Genomic DNA, 14,458 nt, shown 5'->3' on the forward strand with positions numbered 1-14,458 from the left:
TGACACATGATTGGCAGAAGCACAACACAGCAGTAAGATCTTTATTCCTTCACTCCTTGCCGCCAGGTTATAGGACGTTCCCTCTGATCATGATCTTTGAGAAGTCCTGGATACCGACCGTCTTATCGGCAGCGCTGGTAAACATCTCCAGCATCTCCTCAATCTTCCAATTTGTCATTGTCAGTTCAACATTGACATAGACGTGCTCACCTCCTCGGCCGAAAGCTTTTCATTCAGGAGTTTGGCCACCTTCGCCAGGTCCGCAGCACCAATACGCCGTGTAATCAGCGGCGGGGTCTCCCTCTGCTTCCCCTTTCCATTCAAATCTTTGGGTTTCATTCCCTTCTCCTCTTCGAAAAACAAGGCGAACGCATCCCTAACCTCCTGCTTCTTTTTTACAGAAAGGTCTGCGTAGCCTAGTTCGGACAGCTCGAGCTCCTGATCCCTGACGCGCGTTTTGCCCTTTGCCTTCCTCTTGTCCTTAAATGGTTTGCTACTCGATGCGGGTGCTTCTTCGTACTCCGAACCTTGGTCGGAGCTGGGGGATGACCCTTGCTCGTCGTCCTCCGGCTGATAGTTGTCTTCCTCGTCATCCGTGAGGTCGCTCTCCTCTTCTTCGTCCATCATGAAACCTCCTTCGCCTTCCGGTTCTTCATCTTCCTCCTCGTCATTATCATCCCGTTTCATTTCGCCCTCCTCCCTCTGGCCAATCAAGACCGCACAAACTGCCCTCCAGTCCTCCCTGCTCACCCCCTTCTCCTCTGCTTTGCCAGCCCTCTCACCCCATCCGGTGGCCGCCTCTCGGAACGTGGCCAGCACTGCATCGTCGTCCACCGGCAGGCGGAGAAGTTTGAGAGCGCGGGACACGAGGGAGATAGGTATATGAGTTTGTCTTGATGTTGACGGGAAAGATGGCGAGCGATAGAGTAAGCTCCCGTGAGACTTGGAGGGATCGGAACCCGTAGGTTCGTCTGATGGAAGAAATCCGCCAGGTTCTTCAGACACGAGGAACCCGCCGCCCATGTCCTCCACGGGTGATGGAATGCCAGAGTTTAGCTTCCTTCTCTTCCTTCTCCTACCAGAGTCATCGTCCTCTTCCCCAGTCACTGCACGCGCGGCGCGATCGAATGCATGGTCGATCTCATCCCGCAAATGTTGAGGTAATGCGGCCAAGTCGTCCGTTTGGACCTCTTCCATATCGTCGATATCGTCCTCGATGGGGTCGTCATAGTTATTGTTCATAGATACAATATCTTGAGAGAGGACGAAAGAAGGTGGTGCGAATAAAGAGTCACAGGTAATGCCAGTCACGTGAAGGGGATGGCTCTCAGAGGCGGAGGCTAAAAATAGCCAAGACAAGGGATATCAAGGGATGAATCAGGGATGGCTGGGAATGTTATGCACATGGAGGATATACAGCCACACGTGTTGCCTTGACCCCCTCCATCCCGTGCCTTTTCTATCTCTACCTTGTTCCCCTCCCTCTGCCTGCTCTTCTCCTATTTACAATTGCTGTCGATATCCTTGTAGGAACCATTATCTTTATTACTACGTAATCTATCACTGACATTTTCCTGACAGTTGCATACCCTTACACTCATTAAGATGCTCTCCCTCCTTCTGTCCCTCCTTGCTCCAGCAGCAGTCTTCGCCGGACCCTGCGTCGAGTTCGACTCGAACTTCAACCTCTATGTCTTTGGCTTGAATGGGAAGGATGTGAATGTGGGCGCACAGAGCTCGTGGAATAGTGTGTATCTGTCGCATAATGAAATCTGCTTTGCTGAGCAAACGCTATAATACAGGCCCCAACCCACAGGCAATCGCCACTTCTGGCAGACCGTTAGTGCACAATTCCTTCTCTGAACCGTAAGCTGATCACGTTATATAGACCATTCGATGGCACCAATACCCAGGTGTGCTTGTTCAATGACGCACCTTTCTTTCGGCCCTGACTTTTCTTTGCTCCTTCGCTCAGTGTTTTCTTTCGCAAGTAAGCAACCTCCTTTCCTAGTTCACATCTGTTTCAGACTGATATTCCGTAGTACAACAACGCCATCTACATATTAGGTGCCGACAACGCCAACCCCGCGAATGTCTACATCTACGACGCGACGGACAACTCCTGGTCGATGTCGGTAGTGACCACAGCAGGCGTCGATCCCAACTCTGTCGTATCAATTCTCGACCATGACACGAACGTCTTCTATGCGCTTTCGGGTGGAAATCTCTACCAGTTGGATTACAGCACGATCACCAAGACCGCTACCGGTCCGACAGCGTGGGAAGCTGTCGAGGCACCAAACTTCCAGACAACCGGGTACAAGCCCGTCATGGCTATTGCTCAGAACCACATCCACTTCTTGGACGTACCGGGCAACCAGGCTGGACAGGCGAATATCTTCGTTATCCACTGTAAGCCATGCCTCCTTATGACATCAAGCTAGCACTCATTTTGTCCAGTCTCATATTTCCAACCTGAAGTGCAGAGCTACCCTGCCGCAAGCGGCTCCCAGACTTTCCCGGAGACACATGGCCAGGTTACCTCTTTCTTTGACCCGAACAACCTCGTTCAGCAGCAGTTCGCTTTCATCCCTGATGATAACTCTGCCGTCTACATAGTCAACGTTGAGGTAGGTGACTCCACTAAACAAAGCGTGCCCCGCTGACCCGTTGCGCAGAACAACTCTACCATCTCCTTGACCGGCCCTACTGATACCACCGCCTCGACTTTCGCTGCTTCTACCTCCGCCCTTGTACAGCTCACCTCTTCCGGCTCCGTCTACTACATGCCTTTTGGCCAGGCTAACCCAGGTGCGCAAAACACCTGGACACTCATCTCCAACTTTGGTACCGCGGCCAGTGGTTCCAATGGCTCATCCAACGGCACGACGAGCCAAACAGGCGCGAGCCAGACTGCTCACGGGAGCTCAACTGCCAGCCCCAGCGGCTCCGGCAGCAGCTCGAGCCCATCGGCTGGCTCGGCCAAAGGTGGTGCAGCTGGCCTTCGCATCTCTGGCCAAACCGTGTTCGCCCTTGGTGCCATCGCTCTTGGTGCAGCTTTATTCCTGTAGCTGAAAACTCCTACAAGTGGAGATTATACCTGGACTCGAACTGTTCCTTTTCTCTGATCACACGCTATATCATCGCACGGACTAGAATACGCTACTTATTTGTCATAGTGTTTTACATTCGGGATACTATACGATTATCTCCACCGATGTTCCTCAATGATTGATCACCTCCCTACAAGGCCAGGGGCACAACCAGACCCTAGCCAACGCCTTCATACGTCTGACTATATGTTCTCCATTTTCTCGCCAATTACCTGCAGAAGTATGACACGCCGCGTGTCGCATCTCTTGTTTGACTTCGACTGTACGATCACTACGGAGGACACTCTGCACTTGATTGCCTCCGCAGCCTACATGCATCACACCCATCTTTCTCAACGCGTTGAGCCAACATCAACCTCGGACAGGCCGGTCCTCTGCGCCCCAAATTTCCCTTCATGGTCCCGCTTTGGCCAAGCCCACATGCAGGACTTCGCCGGCCACACAGCAACCTTTGGCCCAAGGAAGACCCTCGACAGAGAGTTGGAGTACCTAGTGTCGCTTAAACCCGTCGAACTGGCGTCCGTCGAGCGGGTTGAGCAATCCGGGCTATTTGTGGGTGTCACGGAGGCGGAGATCCAGGCACAGGCGAAGTTCGTAAAGCTGCGTGATGCTGAGGGACTTGCGGACTTGCTCAGCAAGGCGCTGGAGAAAGGGGCGAGGATCGGCGTCATCTCTGTTACATGGTCGACGGTACTGGTCAGAGCCGCGCTTGGGAGGTTCGTCAACGCCGATATTCTCCAGAGGGTTGACATACGTGCAAATGATGTGGTTATGGATGAAGATCACAAGGGCACGGGGAGCTTGACGAAGAGGAAGGGGGAAGAGATTGTCACCGGGGATGATAAGCTACGCGTCCTTCGCGACTTAACTGGGCATCGGAGCAGTCAACCCATGGACGATCTGAATGGGATAGTGGTTTATGCTGGGGACAGCAGGACGGACCTTGCTTGCTTGCTTGAAGCTGATGTCGGGGTTGTTGTCGGAAATGACAAGGGGTTGATGGAGACGTGTCAACGAAATGGCATTCAGGTGGAGCAGGGTGTGACCTCCGGGCTTCCAAAAATAAGAAATACTTTATACACAATAAACACCTGGAAAGAGCTCGTGCCTCTGCTGGAGAAATTATAAAGAGCTATACAATATTTCAAGAACGATTCAATACAAGATTACCAGAAGAACCCGAGTTGTGCCACTTGTACTGTCATCCATACACCTTGAATTAAAAAAAGGCTCGTGAAACCCTCCATTTTAGACCTCTTGCTCCATGTGATCTCTCTCAACCTTCTCGCCCTCGGATGTATTGTCGGTCATGTGGGAGCCGCGTTCCTTGAAATGGTCTGGAAGCTGAGCGTCAGGGCCATCTAGCAGTGTGCTCAGCTCTTCCAGCGTCGGCCCTTTGGTCTCTGGGTAGAAAATAATGCTGAGAACTCGTCAGGTCAATTGCAGACACAGTAGAAGGGAGCAAACACACATGATCGTTAGTTCGCAAGCCAACCATACCACATAAACGATGTAGAATTTCCATGAGATGTTAGCCAGACCAATCGGGTTGATGAACTGATTGAAGGCCGAGCCAGCACGGGAGAAGGTCTGGGTGATGGCGACGCCCTTGGCACGAGTGAGGAAGGGATAGATCTCGATGATGTAGATGTAGGTTAATGGCATCATTGTGTTGTAGAACGCATAGTAAATGAAGATCATGGCCACAACAGCACCCGCGGCAGCATTGTTGCTGTTATCGCCCGCAAATACACCGGAAGCGGCTGTCCAAGCAATGAAAACCAACAACATACCAGTGTACGAAATGAGATATTGAGGGCGACGACCTAGGACGTGTGTGATGAAGGCGCCGGTGACGCCTGTAATGAGGTTCCAACATTGCAACCCGAGATTGATGATGTTCTGCTGACGTTTGACCGTGATACCGACGGTAGCAAGAACCTTAGCAAGGTAATAGGAAACCAGTCCATTGCCTGACCACTGGGAGAAGAGACCAACACAAGCCGCAATAAGTACTCGACGGCGGTTGCCAGACGTCTTCAGCAAGTCGATCCAAGCACCTTTCTCGCTTTCGACTTCTTGTCTGATGTATTGCTTGATCTCCTGGAATTCGGCGGCCACGAATGGGCTATCACGATCGCCTTCGGCATGGTATTTAACCAAGATATCGTACGCCTCTTCTTCACGACCCTTAGCTACCAGCCACCTTGGTGATTCGGGAATGAACCATATAAATACCAGCTGGAGGAATGACGGGCCGAACTGCAGCAGCGAAGGAAGCCGCCAGCTCCAGTCGTTGGTCCAGGAGAATGTGCCCAAGGTCACGCCGGCAGCGATGATGGAGCCGGCGTACCATGACTCATTGAAAAGGCCTGTGAGAACACCGCGCTCTTTCGGGTATGCAAGCTCCGAGATCAGTTGCGAGGCTCCACCAATGGCGAAAGGAATTCCGCCACCAAGGAAGAGACGAGCAACAAGGAACATTGCAACTACAAGGATTAATTAGTACGATTCCAGGCAAAGAGGGTCGCAATCTCACTGTTAACGGATGACGTCTGAAGTATGACGCCAATTAAGATGATGATAGACCCAATTATAATTGAAGGCTTTCGACCAAGGCGATCGTTGCACATGGGTACGACAGGAAGTGCGATGACCGCGCCAATAGAGAAGGCTGCAGTAATGACGCCAAGGATTGCGCCTTGAGGGTTATGGAAGTAATCTAACCATGGCTGGACTGCTTGAAGACCGTTCAATACCGAGCCATCGTAGCCGGAAGTCATCTCGACACCGAGGGCGGCGGGAACGATGCAGAGATACAAAAGGCGCAGGTTAGGCTTTTTGTACCATGGTACATGGTCCAGAGAGAGAAGGTGGTTGATGTGCGACTGATCGGCAAGCCTTTGGGCGAGGCTGTTGCCAGGCATGGTTGATAGACAGGATTGGTGATAGATATGTAAAGGGGGTGGTTATGCGATCAGGCGTCAAAAGAAGCGGTGAATCCCCTTGACCAAAAATATCGCGAGCTTTATAGCATTCCAGGGCTGCATTGCCAATTCTGGTTTCCCCACTGTTCTCCGCATCTGCGTACCTATCGTGCTGGTGATCAGCTGAACATTTCGAGACACAATATCACCTTGGTCCGAAAATTGCTCAGTTAGGTCAACGGCGGTCCGGTGAGAAACGCAAAGCGAGCCCCCTTAGACTGTTAGCTCCTGGCGAGTTCCATTTACTCCTGGGCGTTACAATTGATTTTCGGTTGCTCCGGTCGGATCGGAACAAATCGGTACTGGAAGGTGAAAATGCGGGTCCAGCAAAGATCCAGCCGGATACTCAGGGGTGCAGCAAAGCGCTTCCAGAAGGGGGGGGCACCTGATTTTCGGGAGCATCGGGACGAGGAAGCCGAATGGGTCAAAGGCAAATGACATAACGTTCCAGAAGGAGCAACGGTAAGTTTCAAACCACTGATTATTAGACTATCCAAGTATCTAGAATGTAGGTAGCAAACCATTATTTTCTCCAGACCAAGGATAAGGCGGAATTGCAAGTCCATTACTGCCCATCGGGAGAGGCGGGAGGACAGCACTGGGGCCAACAACGACCCCTCCCTCAACAGCAGTGGTCACCTGTGCTCTCTGGAGATGCTTGCCACGAGCAACATCTCTCTCGACCTCTCGCTCCTGCTGCCTCCGGAGCCTGTCCTGGTCATTTAATGGCCGGAAATGACAAGCGCCCTCCAGAAGGGCCGTATGCAAGACCTCCAGTTCTGCCATGGCCAGACTGGAAGGATTCTCGATCCGCCCGCCTGGCCAGCCCTCCAGCATGACACCATATACGTCCTCGACGTTCCTCCCGAATTTGGCGTATTGCATCATGGCTGCGTCGTTGTGTGAAACCGTTCCTGAGAGACGACGTGAGTATTGTCCTGAGCGTGGAGAAGGAAACCATCTCACGCAGGCCATTCAAGAGCATTTTCCGGACACTTGCTTTCAATTCGAGCTTTCGGTCCAACATTCTGGACGCAATGCCTAACAAGAAGGTCAAGACTAGCACAAGAGTCGATAAACATGTTAGGCATACCTCAGGAACCGTGAATGGCAAATATCTCGAACTCCTTTGCTAATTCTTCTCCTGACTTCCCTAGAACTTGACGAAGGAAGGCTTCCCCGACATCGTCACCAAAAAACTGTGCGGCGCCATAGTCGAGAGGGGAGCCTTTAACGGTAAACCCAAAGATATGGCCCCTCGTCCGGACATTAAAAGCATGTGCCTGTGCCGGGAGTAAGACTGGCAAGCAGGAACTCGAGAGTAGAAAGCACGAATTAAACCTCTTGCCATAGTGCCCACGTTGTGGCTGTCTGATCTCCCTCCCGTGCCTTGCGGGACACTCGAATCTGCTGGGTCTCTGCATCACGACGGGCCTTCAAGACGTCTCGTCCTGAGGCAGCGGCATCCGCATCTTCCTGGAGCTGTGCAAGGCATAGTTCCCAATCCGGCTTAGCAAGATGTAGATCGAACTCTAGACCTGAAGGAAGGTCAACAACGGTCTGGAATGGGAGAGATTTGAGAAAAAACGCACCTTTGGCTTGCAAGTCCACCTTCGTGAGATGGACAGCAACATTCTTCAGATTCGGGGCTCGCTTCCTCCGGAACCGAGCCAGATTCTGTGTCCCAAAGATTACCTCCCTCAACCCCTCTTCAGAGACTCCAGAGGCGGCAGCGCCACGACATATGCTTTCATCCAAGGCAGCGACAATCCGGAGCACCTCTTGATGGGCTTTGTCTTGACGGGCGCGGTTTGCCGACCATTTCTCCTTTCTCTTCTCCCAAGTCGAGGGATTTATATCGTTTCCAGACATTGAGAGCAATGACGTCTTGAGAATAGTGCAGAGAAATTGAGAGTCGGGAAGGACGAACGGTTGCAGACGCGTGAGCTCCGTGAAAACAGAAGCACCATCCAGACCCTGCGTCAACAAAACGTCTGTGGAGCACGTGCAGCGGAAGCCTTTCATTCTGGAGACTGCTAACTAGTACATACGCATCACTAATCTTTAGTCAATAGAGGGATGGAACAAGAGGAATACAGGTCTCGGGAGGAGTGCAGAGGAAGACAACTAGAAACGCATGTCTCGGCGCATGTCCCTTTACGAATACAAATCCTCTTCTTTATGAGGGACATTGTCATCATCATTCCTCTCGAAAAAGAGACCCTCTCCCGTCCCGACAATGCCATGATCAGCCCAGTGGAAAAACTTCGCCTGATACATTGCTCTCAGGATCGTACCATAGTCGAAGGTCCGGAAGACCCCTTTGTGACGGGTCTCGACCTTCAGAACGGGAGACAGACTTTCTGCCCAGCTGCGAGGGTTCCGGAAGAAATACGCCGTTACCACGGCCTTCCGGAGTAGATAATCGTTGGCATCATCTCCGGGAAGATGGTTCTCCAACTCGAATGTCCGGATGGCCGCACGGATGGTATCGGGAAGGGTGGGCCAGTACCAAGGGTCATCGGGAACGGTGAGGCGTGGGGCAAACCGAGGAGGCCTCCTTTCCGCACCGGAGAGGCCATGTCGGGACCGAGGTGGATCGAAAGAAGGCAAGTCCGGACCAATAGTGTCGAATTCGGCATCGGTCACGACCGTGTTGACTTCAACCTGATTGCCGGAATTGTTGAACTTGCCAAACTGCCTCGTGCGGTAGTCTCGAGCAGCAAACATCAGCTTCCTCCGGAAGATCTGATTTATTTGCTCCAGAGCACCCATGATCTCCAGACATTCCCACACGTTTCTCGAGATCACAGTGCAGCATTCGGGAGTGGAGTCGGGACCGGTGGTAGTAGTTGACATGAAGTGGAAGTGAAATCCTTCGTTCAGGACACGGTCGGCAGCGGTGCTCTGAACCCAATCAGCTCCGGATGCATATGAAGGCCAGGCGCATCTTGAGCATTGTTTCGACCACCTTGCATTATCGGGAGAGTGTCGCGAACACGTTCACGCATCGTAAGAAAGGGTTGGCCCTTCAGGGGTTTATTGAAACGATTCTGGATGGGGGGCTTGATCTTCATCAAGGCAGGAGGAAGTTCTCTCCAGTAAAGAGACGGGAAACCGACGACCATCCCGAAGGTCACTAGATTTATAGAATTCTCTGGACGAGGGTCGAAGAAGCAAATGTGCGGGAGGACTAGTCTAGAGTGAGCAAGCAATAGAAAGTAATTGTCGGGAGAGGCTTACCGTGGCGCTTTCCATCTGGATGCAAAGGAGCGTCGTAGTACCAATTCTCTGGATTGTGCAGACCCCAGGCGTGGTTCTGGACCTGACGCTCATGAGGAATGACCATCATAGAGGTCTGGTCACCTTTGGGATCAGGCTTGCCCGAAAGAGGGCTTCCGATGAGATACGAATTGCCATACGGCTCTGGAGGTCCCCACGGCGTTGGCCTCCACTCCTTCCCGACAGTCTTCGTGAGGGTACCACTGATTAGCACCATTGTACCCTTTCGTCCCGACGAGACCCTTTATAAGGTTCCTCCTGATGTCCAGCAGAGACCGGCGTGGGTCTGGAGCTCGGAGTCTGCGGCTCAGTGGTCGGGGATCTCTTCGAGGCGGTTGATCCAGACTGAGATTGATAGCGAGGGGGGAGAAATTCGGGAGGATAGTCCGGATCAGCGCATGCCTGATGATAGGCATGCCGTCGAGACTGGGGAGCAGAAGGGGAAGGTGTGGGAGGCAAGGGTGTCGACAGACGCATGGGAGACCCCGGGGTAACCGGACGGGTGCCGGTGAACCAGGATCCAGAGCGACGAGGCGTTTGGGGCGGTCCTCCGGATGAGTTACGAGTCATGATGAGATCCGGATTTGGTGGTGGAGAAGCCAGGATAAGAAAGCGGAAGGGAGCTTTGGAATGGTGGTTGAAGGGAGATATCAGGCTGCCTTATGTACGCAAACGTTCAGGAGGAAAACGCGTGGAGTACATGCATCCGGAGGCAGACAGGAGCCTTCTCGAGTCACGTGGACTCAACTAGCCTCGACTTTCCGGAACAAAGCAGGTGAAGAGATTGTGGGGATATAGGAGTTAGGGGTGAGGACGAGAATGACTTTTTTTTTTTCAATACTATTTCGAATCTTTCATGTCCAGAAACGGTGAGGAATGTGATGACTTCTCTTGACGTCAGTGTGCATGTCTTATCGTGCACCCCTAACCCCTAAATGTCTCTCGACGATCACTGCCGATGATCGTCTCCACAAACAAAATCGGGGCGCGATTGGCCCAGAAATCATTTAGATCTAGACCATTCAGATCTAGACCAATGATTGGTTTCCCATTTCTGGACCATTGTTATCTCCGTCGATTAGGACAACCTACTCCGGATTGCGACGTGACACATCGGCAATGCGTATAATAATCTCCTTTCATTTCCGGATTGACTCGTTCATTGCATTGTCATCAAGACTCTGCCATCCAATGCCTTGTACCCCTGTTCTGGAATACTTCCCCTGTTGATGTTAATCCCGAATCAGCACGTCTTCCCACCGTGCTTTTAGATGATGGACACTCGTCTCCTGTGCATAAGAAATGACGTCCACAACATGCAACCTCCAGAGGAAATCTTTGTGCTTAGCCGAGTCTCTTTTTTGTATAGTATCCGGTCCAGACATCGGCGGGAAGAGTCAAGTCTCGAACGAATTTTTTATTGACGCATAATCATTAAGGATCTGGAAAAGATACGCCCACGGCAAATGCGTGGGCAAGCGCTTCTATATCTTGAATACTACAATCTTCCTCCTCGCCGGACGCGTCCGGACCGTGAACAGTCGATCGCAGAGCCCCACTTCTTTCTGGACAAGGGGACTCAACCTCCTCCCCATCACACCGTGTTCCCTGTCCAGGTCCTGCATCACCGTACATACCGGACACCGGCACTCCTCGCACATAGGAACCAGAATACCCAGGAAGGCGCGTGATGTCTTGAAGACGCTTGAGCACGCGTGTGTTGATGGACGACCTCTCTTCAACTCGGGAGCGCATCTTGGCAGCAAGAGCTGCGTTTCCGGAGAGAGCAATCTGGTCAACATGCCTCTGCATGTCCTGAAGCTTGTCTTCCACAGCTGTCAGGACACGCCGAACCTCCACGTCCAGTCGACGAATCTCTTCCCGTGCGCATTTCAGGAGAAGATGTTTGACTACAACTTCCCAAACTTGCGGCACCATCCAACGTCTGGAGGCATCGCTTGCTTCGCTCCCGTGTCTGAGGATCGTGAACTCCCCGAGGAAAGCATGGTCTAGAACAGCTGTCATTGTGAGTGGGGATCAGGAGGGAGTGATGGTAGGGGCGAGACGGTTGTAGTTGCCCAGAGCAGTCCGGATGGCCGTGCTCCTGGATTGCAGAGCTTTTGCGATGGAGGTTCGCATTTTGTAATCTGGAAATGATTAGCAAATCGTTGTGTCATTTCTCTAGACTTACTTGTCCCACGTGCGTTAACCTTTTCCATTTCAAAAAGTCTTTGAACCACGAGACTCTCGAGATGGTCAAGGGCTCGCTGAAACTCCTGATGCTGAGCTGCTCTGGAATAGTGCACCCAAGACGGATGGTCCGGAGTCCACCGTTCCGTGTTGAGGTTCTCCTCAGAGTTGGTCGCAATCGCGTCGAGTTCCAAAACCTTGCGGAGTTTTTGGAGATGCAGACGCTCGTTTGATCGGCCTTGATTCTGGATCGCTCCTTGGCTCCATTGTTCCGGAGTTGAGATGTTGAAAGATTGAGCTTGACTTGCGGCGAGGTCATCCCTGTCCGGCGCAATCAGAAAACTCGGTTTCCAGAGAAGAGAAAGCACACCGTGCGCTCTGCAGAAGCTTCAGAACATCGAGATAGTCGAATGCTTTCTCGTCCATTTCCGGCTCTCTCTGGAGATTGCTGAAAAAGTTCTTCTCATCCAGACAAAACTGGTCCAGATCATTCGAGGTCAGGTTCAGGTTCTTCAAAAGCGTTCCCACTGCTGGTCCTTCCGTCTGGATGATCTTCAGTGCTTGTCTGTAATTCTGGAATATAAATTCCCCTTTGTTTGTTGTCAGGAGTGTTTCGAATGGCACTCTGGAGAAACTTACCCAGTACTGCACGACGGTCCGAATCCCAAGTGTGATAAAACCAATCTAGAGTCATGTGACGGTGAAATGCTGAGCCATGTCGAAAAAGGTGGGCGCAGCAATTTTCTTGACTAAATACCCACTCGCAAGTCTCGAAATCTTCCAGGCCACCTGTCGTCAGTCTCTAGGGTGGAAGTGGATCTGGCAACGGCGGTTGTGGGCATAGCCGTGAAAGCTCCCACGAAAAACCGAAGTCTAGATCGAGTGGCCTTTTCTCCGATGCTGCTCCGGAGAACCGTAACTGAATGCGTACAGCCAATATCATAGCCAAAAGCAATGTCAGCCCCATAGATGTCGATGAGGCGGTCGAGGGATGCTATGGAATACTTGGCTCTGGAAGGTGGTTTAGTGGTGCGTTTCTTATGCTGAAGAGAGAGACTCACAGTTCTCCGCTCCGGATCATGTCCACGGAGTAGCAAATGAAGGCATGCCGACATACGGTCAGGAAATGACCTGTCTCGGCGAGTGCCTGCTGGAAGATCTGTCCGGACTCTCGGGCCTGAGAAGGTTTCCACTTGTCTGCACAAGCCCCCAATGTTTCATCCAGACCGATCTTCGTGCCTTCTTCGGGACGGAGGCCATCGGTGGGATCTCCTTCTCGAGACGTTCGTCTGTTTTGTCGAGAGGTTTGGTGGCTTCGTACGTCATTCTTGAACCGCTCCACGTGTTCAATCGGGAGTATATAGTCGCTTTCATACACACGGAGGTCTTGATGTCCGGCATATGCGAACCTCTTGCTGGAGTTGTTGCCATCTCCACACAGAAGTCGGGAGAATGGTAGGGATGGTTCATCCTGAAGCTAGGAAGGGATTTCAATAGAGCCGCTCACCGTTCGGTATCTCTGGAACATACCTTGTAGCTGCAGGCCGGACATGTGTGTTTGACACGCCAATCTGGCGTGTCTCGACCAAAGCCTTGAGACACTCTCTTCTCGACTGCAACAAGCAGCAGTGTGTAGGCATCATATGCATCTGCCATGCGTCTCCGGAAAGATGGTTCGTAAGGTGCCTGTGTGGGAAATTCACTGCTCGTTCCACGATTTCGGGAGGACAAGACTCACCCCATGTAAGTCGCAGACAACACGAGTCCATGCCTCCAGAGACATATAACCTCGCAATCTTGCTTGGTGATAAACTTCCAATATCCGGATGTTGACGGCCATTCGCGGCACCTCGGGACTACGGGCCAGAAAGCCATGCCTCAGGAGAATACGCACTGGGCTTGCATGTCGGTCGACCGCACCGAAAACGCGACGCTCCAGACCAGTCCACGATACCACTTGCAGTTCGAATGTGCGTCTGGATTCTGGAGGGATCTGGTCCCCGAGAAGACCAGGAGCTCATATGCGCCAATTCAAGAGGTCGTCCACCAGCTCATCCATCAACAATGACCATGTCGTGGCTTGCTGGAGGATTCGCCGTGCGTACAACCCTTCTCCTGATGTATAAGTCTGCCGTCTGTGTCCTGCGTCAGACGTATCTTCTTTTCAAGACACAAGAGTAAGTAACGTACGTGACTTCTACCCACTCCCGATAAAGTGTCTCCTCCTCCTCCCCTCCGTCACCCATCTCGACATCCTCCCACGCCCCTCCTGCCGAGTCTTCTGCAAGTGACATGCTGAACTTGTCTTGAACAAAACGAATCGCTTCTGCCTCATGAGGATCAGCTGCGAGTCGCTCATCTTCTTGAGCTCGAATCTGTGTCGATCGGCGGTCCAAAGCGGCCACGGAGTATGTGTCCCGTCTTTTGCGTCCTCTTCGGAGGGGGGGAGGGGGGGGAATTGGCTGTTGCAACAATTCCTCCAGACTGGGCGCTTGCAGGTCTGCCTGGCTCCCAAGATGGGAGTGGGCCACACTGATCCGGATAGGTCCTGCTGCTCGTCGTGGTCCTGTTGCCCGTTGTACGGGGCCAGACACGAGGGACCCTCCCAGTCGAGAGCGTGTCGTTGTTGATCTTGGTCGGGGATTTGGAGTCGGACGGCTTAGCAAGTGCTCCTCCAGAGTGTGAGGGGAGCCAGTAGACAATGAGCCAGACGTGGAAGCCATCTGGGCCAGTAATGATGAGAAGGTATTGATCGGGGGATGATGGCCTTTGTTTATCTTGGCAGGGTCTGTATTTCCAGAAACAAATTGAATTGAACGGCATCGTTTAACTGGACCTTCTCTGGACGTCTAGTCCCTGACGGGATGCTCTAACTAGAGTCTCCGG

The 14,458-nt window shown here is 52.3% G+C and overlaps 6 protein-coding genes across 6 annotated transcripts; 1 reads left to right on the forward strand and 5 right to left on the reverse strand.

Moving 5' to 3' along the window:
• Positions 1 to 67: 67 nt before the first annotated feature.
• DACRYDRAFT_17510 (uncharacterized protein) lies at positions 68 to 1,242 on the reverse strand (the record flags this gene model as incomplete). The annotated part of the gene is made up of 2 exons (XM_040771290.1): positions 68 to 163; positions 211 to 1,242. 2 exons carry the CDS (start codon positions 1,240 to 1,242, stop codon positions 68 to 70), a joined length of 1,128 nt encoding a protein of 375 aa, XP_040626252.1.
• Positions 1,243 to 1,490: 248 nt separating this feature from the next.
• DACRYDRAFT_23912 (uncharacterized protein) lies at positions 1,491 to 3,217 on the forward strand. Its single transcript, XM_040773458.1, has 8 exons — positions 1,491 to 1,526; positions 1,582 to 1,747; positions 1,803 to 1,839; positions 1,889 to 1,913; positions 1,976 to 1,990; positions 2,043 to 2,412; positions 2,461 to 2,630; positions 2,679 to 3,217. The coding sequence occupies exons 2-8, from the start codon at positions 1,606 to 1,608 to the stop codon at positions 3,069 to 3,071; spliced, it is 1,152 nt and encodes a 383-aa protein (XP_040626253.1). The 5' UTR covers positions 1,491 to 1,526; positions 1,582 to 1,605; the 3' UTR covers positions 3,072 to 3,217.
• An 821-nt stretch (positions 3,218 to 4,038) lies between these two features.
• On the reverse strand, positions 4,039 to 6,250 carry DACRYDRAFT_23913 (general substrate transporter). The gene is made up of 3 exons (XM_040773459.1): positions 5,653 to 6,250; positions 4,585 to 5,602; positions 4,039 to 4,533 (listed from the first exon to the last, which is right to left on the reverse strand). Exons 1-3 carry the CDS (start codon positions 6,038 to 6,040, stop codon positions 4,362 to 4,364), a joined length of 1,578 nt encoding a protein of 525 aa, XP_040626254.1. The 5' UTR covers positions 6,041 to 6,250; the 3' UTR covers positions 4,039 to 4,361.
• A 330-nt stretch (positions 6,251 to 6,580) lies between these two features.
• Positions 6,581 to 7,999, reverse strand: DACRYDRAFT_23914 (uncharacterized protein). Its single transcript, XM_040773460.1, has 5 exons — positions 7,693 to 7,999; positions 7,442 to 7,638; positions 7,194 to 7,383; positions 7,067 to 7,141; positions 6,581 to 7,014 (listed from the first exon to the last, which is right to left on the reverse strand). Exons 1-3 carry the CDS (start codon positions 7,970 to 7,972, stop codon positions 7,195 to 7,197), a joined length of 666 nt encoding a protein of 221 aa, XP_040626255.1. The 5' UTR covers positions 7,973 to 7,999; the 3' UTR covers positions 6,581 to 7,014; positions 7,067 to 7,141; position 7,194.
• A 258-nt stretch (positions 8,000 to 8,257) lies between these two features.
• Positions 8,258 to 9,952, reverse strand: DACRYDRAFT_110076 (uncharacterized protein; the record flags this gene model as incomplete). The annotated part of the gene is made up of 4 exons (XM_040768992.1): positions 8,258 to 9,007; positions 9,100 to 9,293; positions 9,344 to 9,569; positions 9,605 to 9,952. 4 exons carry the CDS (start codon positions 9,950 to 9,952, stop codon positions 8,258 to 8,260), a joined length of 1,518 nt encoding a protein of 505 aa, XP_040626256.1.
• An 835-nt stretch (positions 9,953 to 10,787) lies between these two features.
• On the reverse strand, positions 10,788 to 14,295 carry DACRYDRAFT_118093 (uncharacterized protein; the record flags this gene model as incomplete). The annotated part of the gene is made up of 11 exons (XM_040770522.1): positions 10,788 to 11,400; positions 11,449 to 11,529; positions 11,574 to 11,893; positions 11,943 to 12,162; positions 12,212 to 12,256; positions 12,504 to 12,583; positions 12,634 to 13,049; positions 13,103 to 13,258; positions 13,311 to 13,565; positions 13,620 to 13,707; positions 13,763 to 14,295. 11 exons carry the CDS (start codon positions 14,293 to 14,295, stop codon positions 10,817 to 10,819), a joined length of 2,778 nt encoding a protein of 925 aa, XP_040626257.1. The 3' UTR covers positions 10,788 to 10,816.
• Between the last annotated feature and the right edge of the window lie 163 nt (positions 14,296 to 14,458).

Source organism: Dacryopinax primogenitus (genome assembly GCF_000292625.1).
Source record: "Dacryopinax primogenitus strain DJM-731 SS1 chromosome Unknown DACRYscaffold_16, whole genome shotgun sequence".
Lineage (NCBI taxonomy): Eukaryota > Fungi > Basidiomycota > Dacrymycetes > Dacrymycetales > Dacrymycetaceae > Dacryopinax > Dacryopinax primogenitus.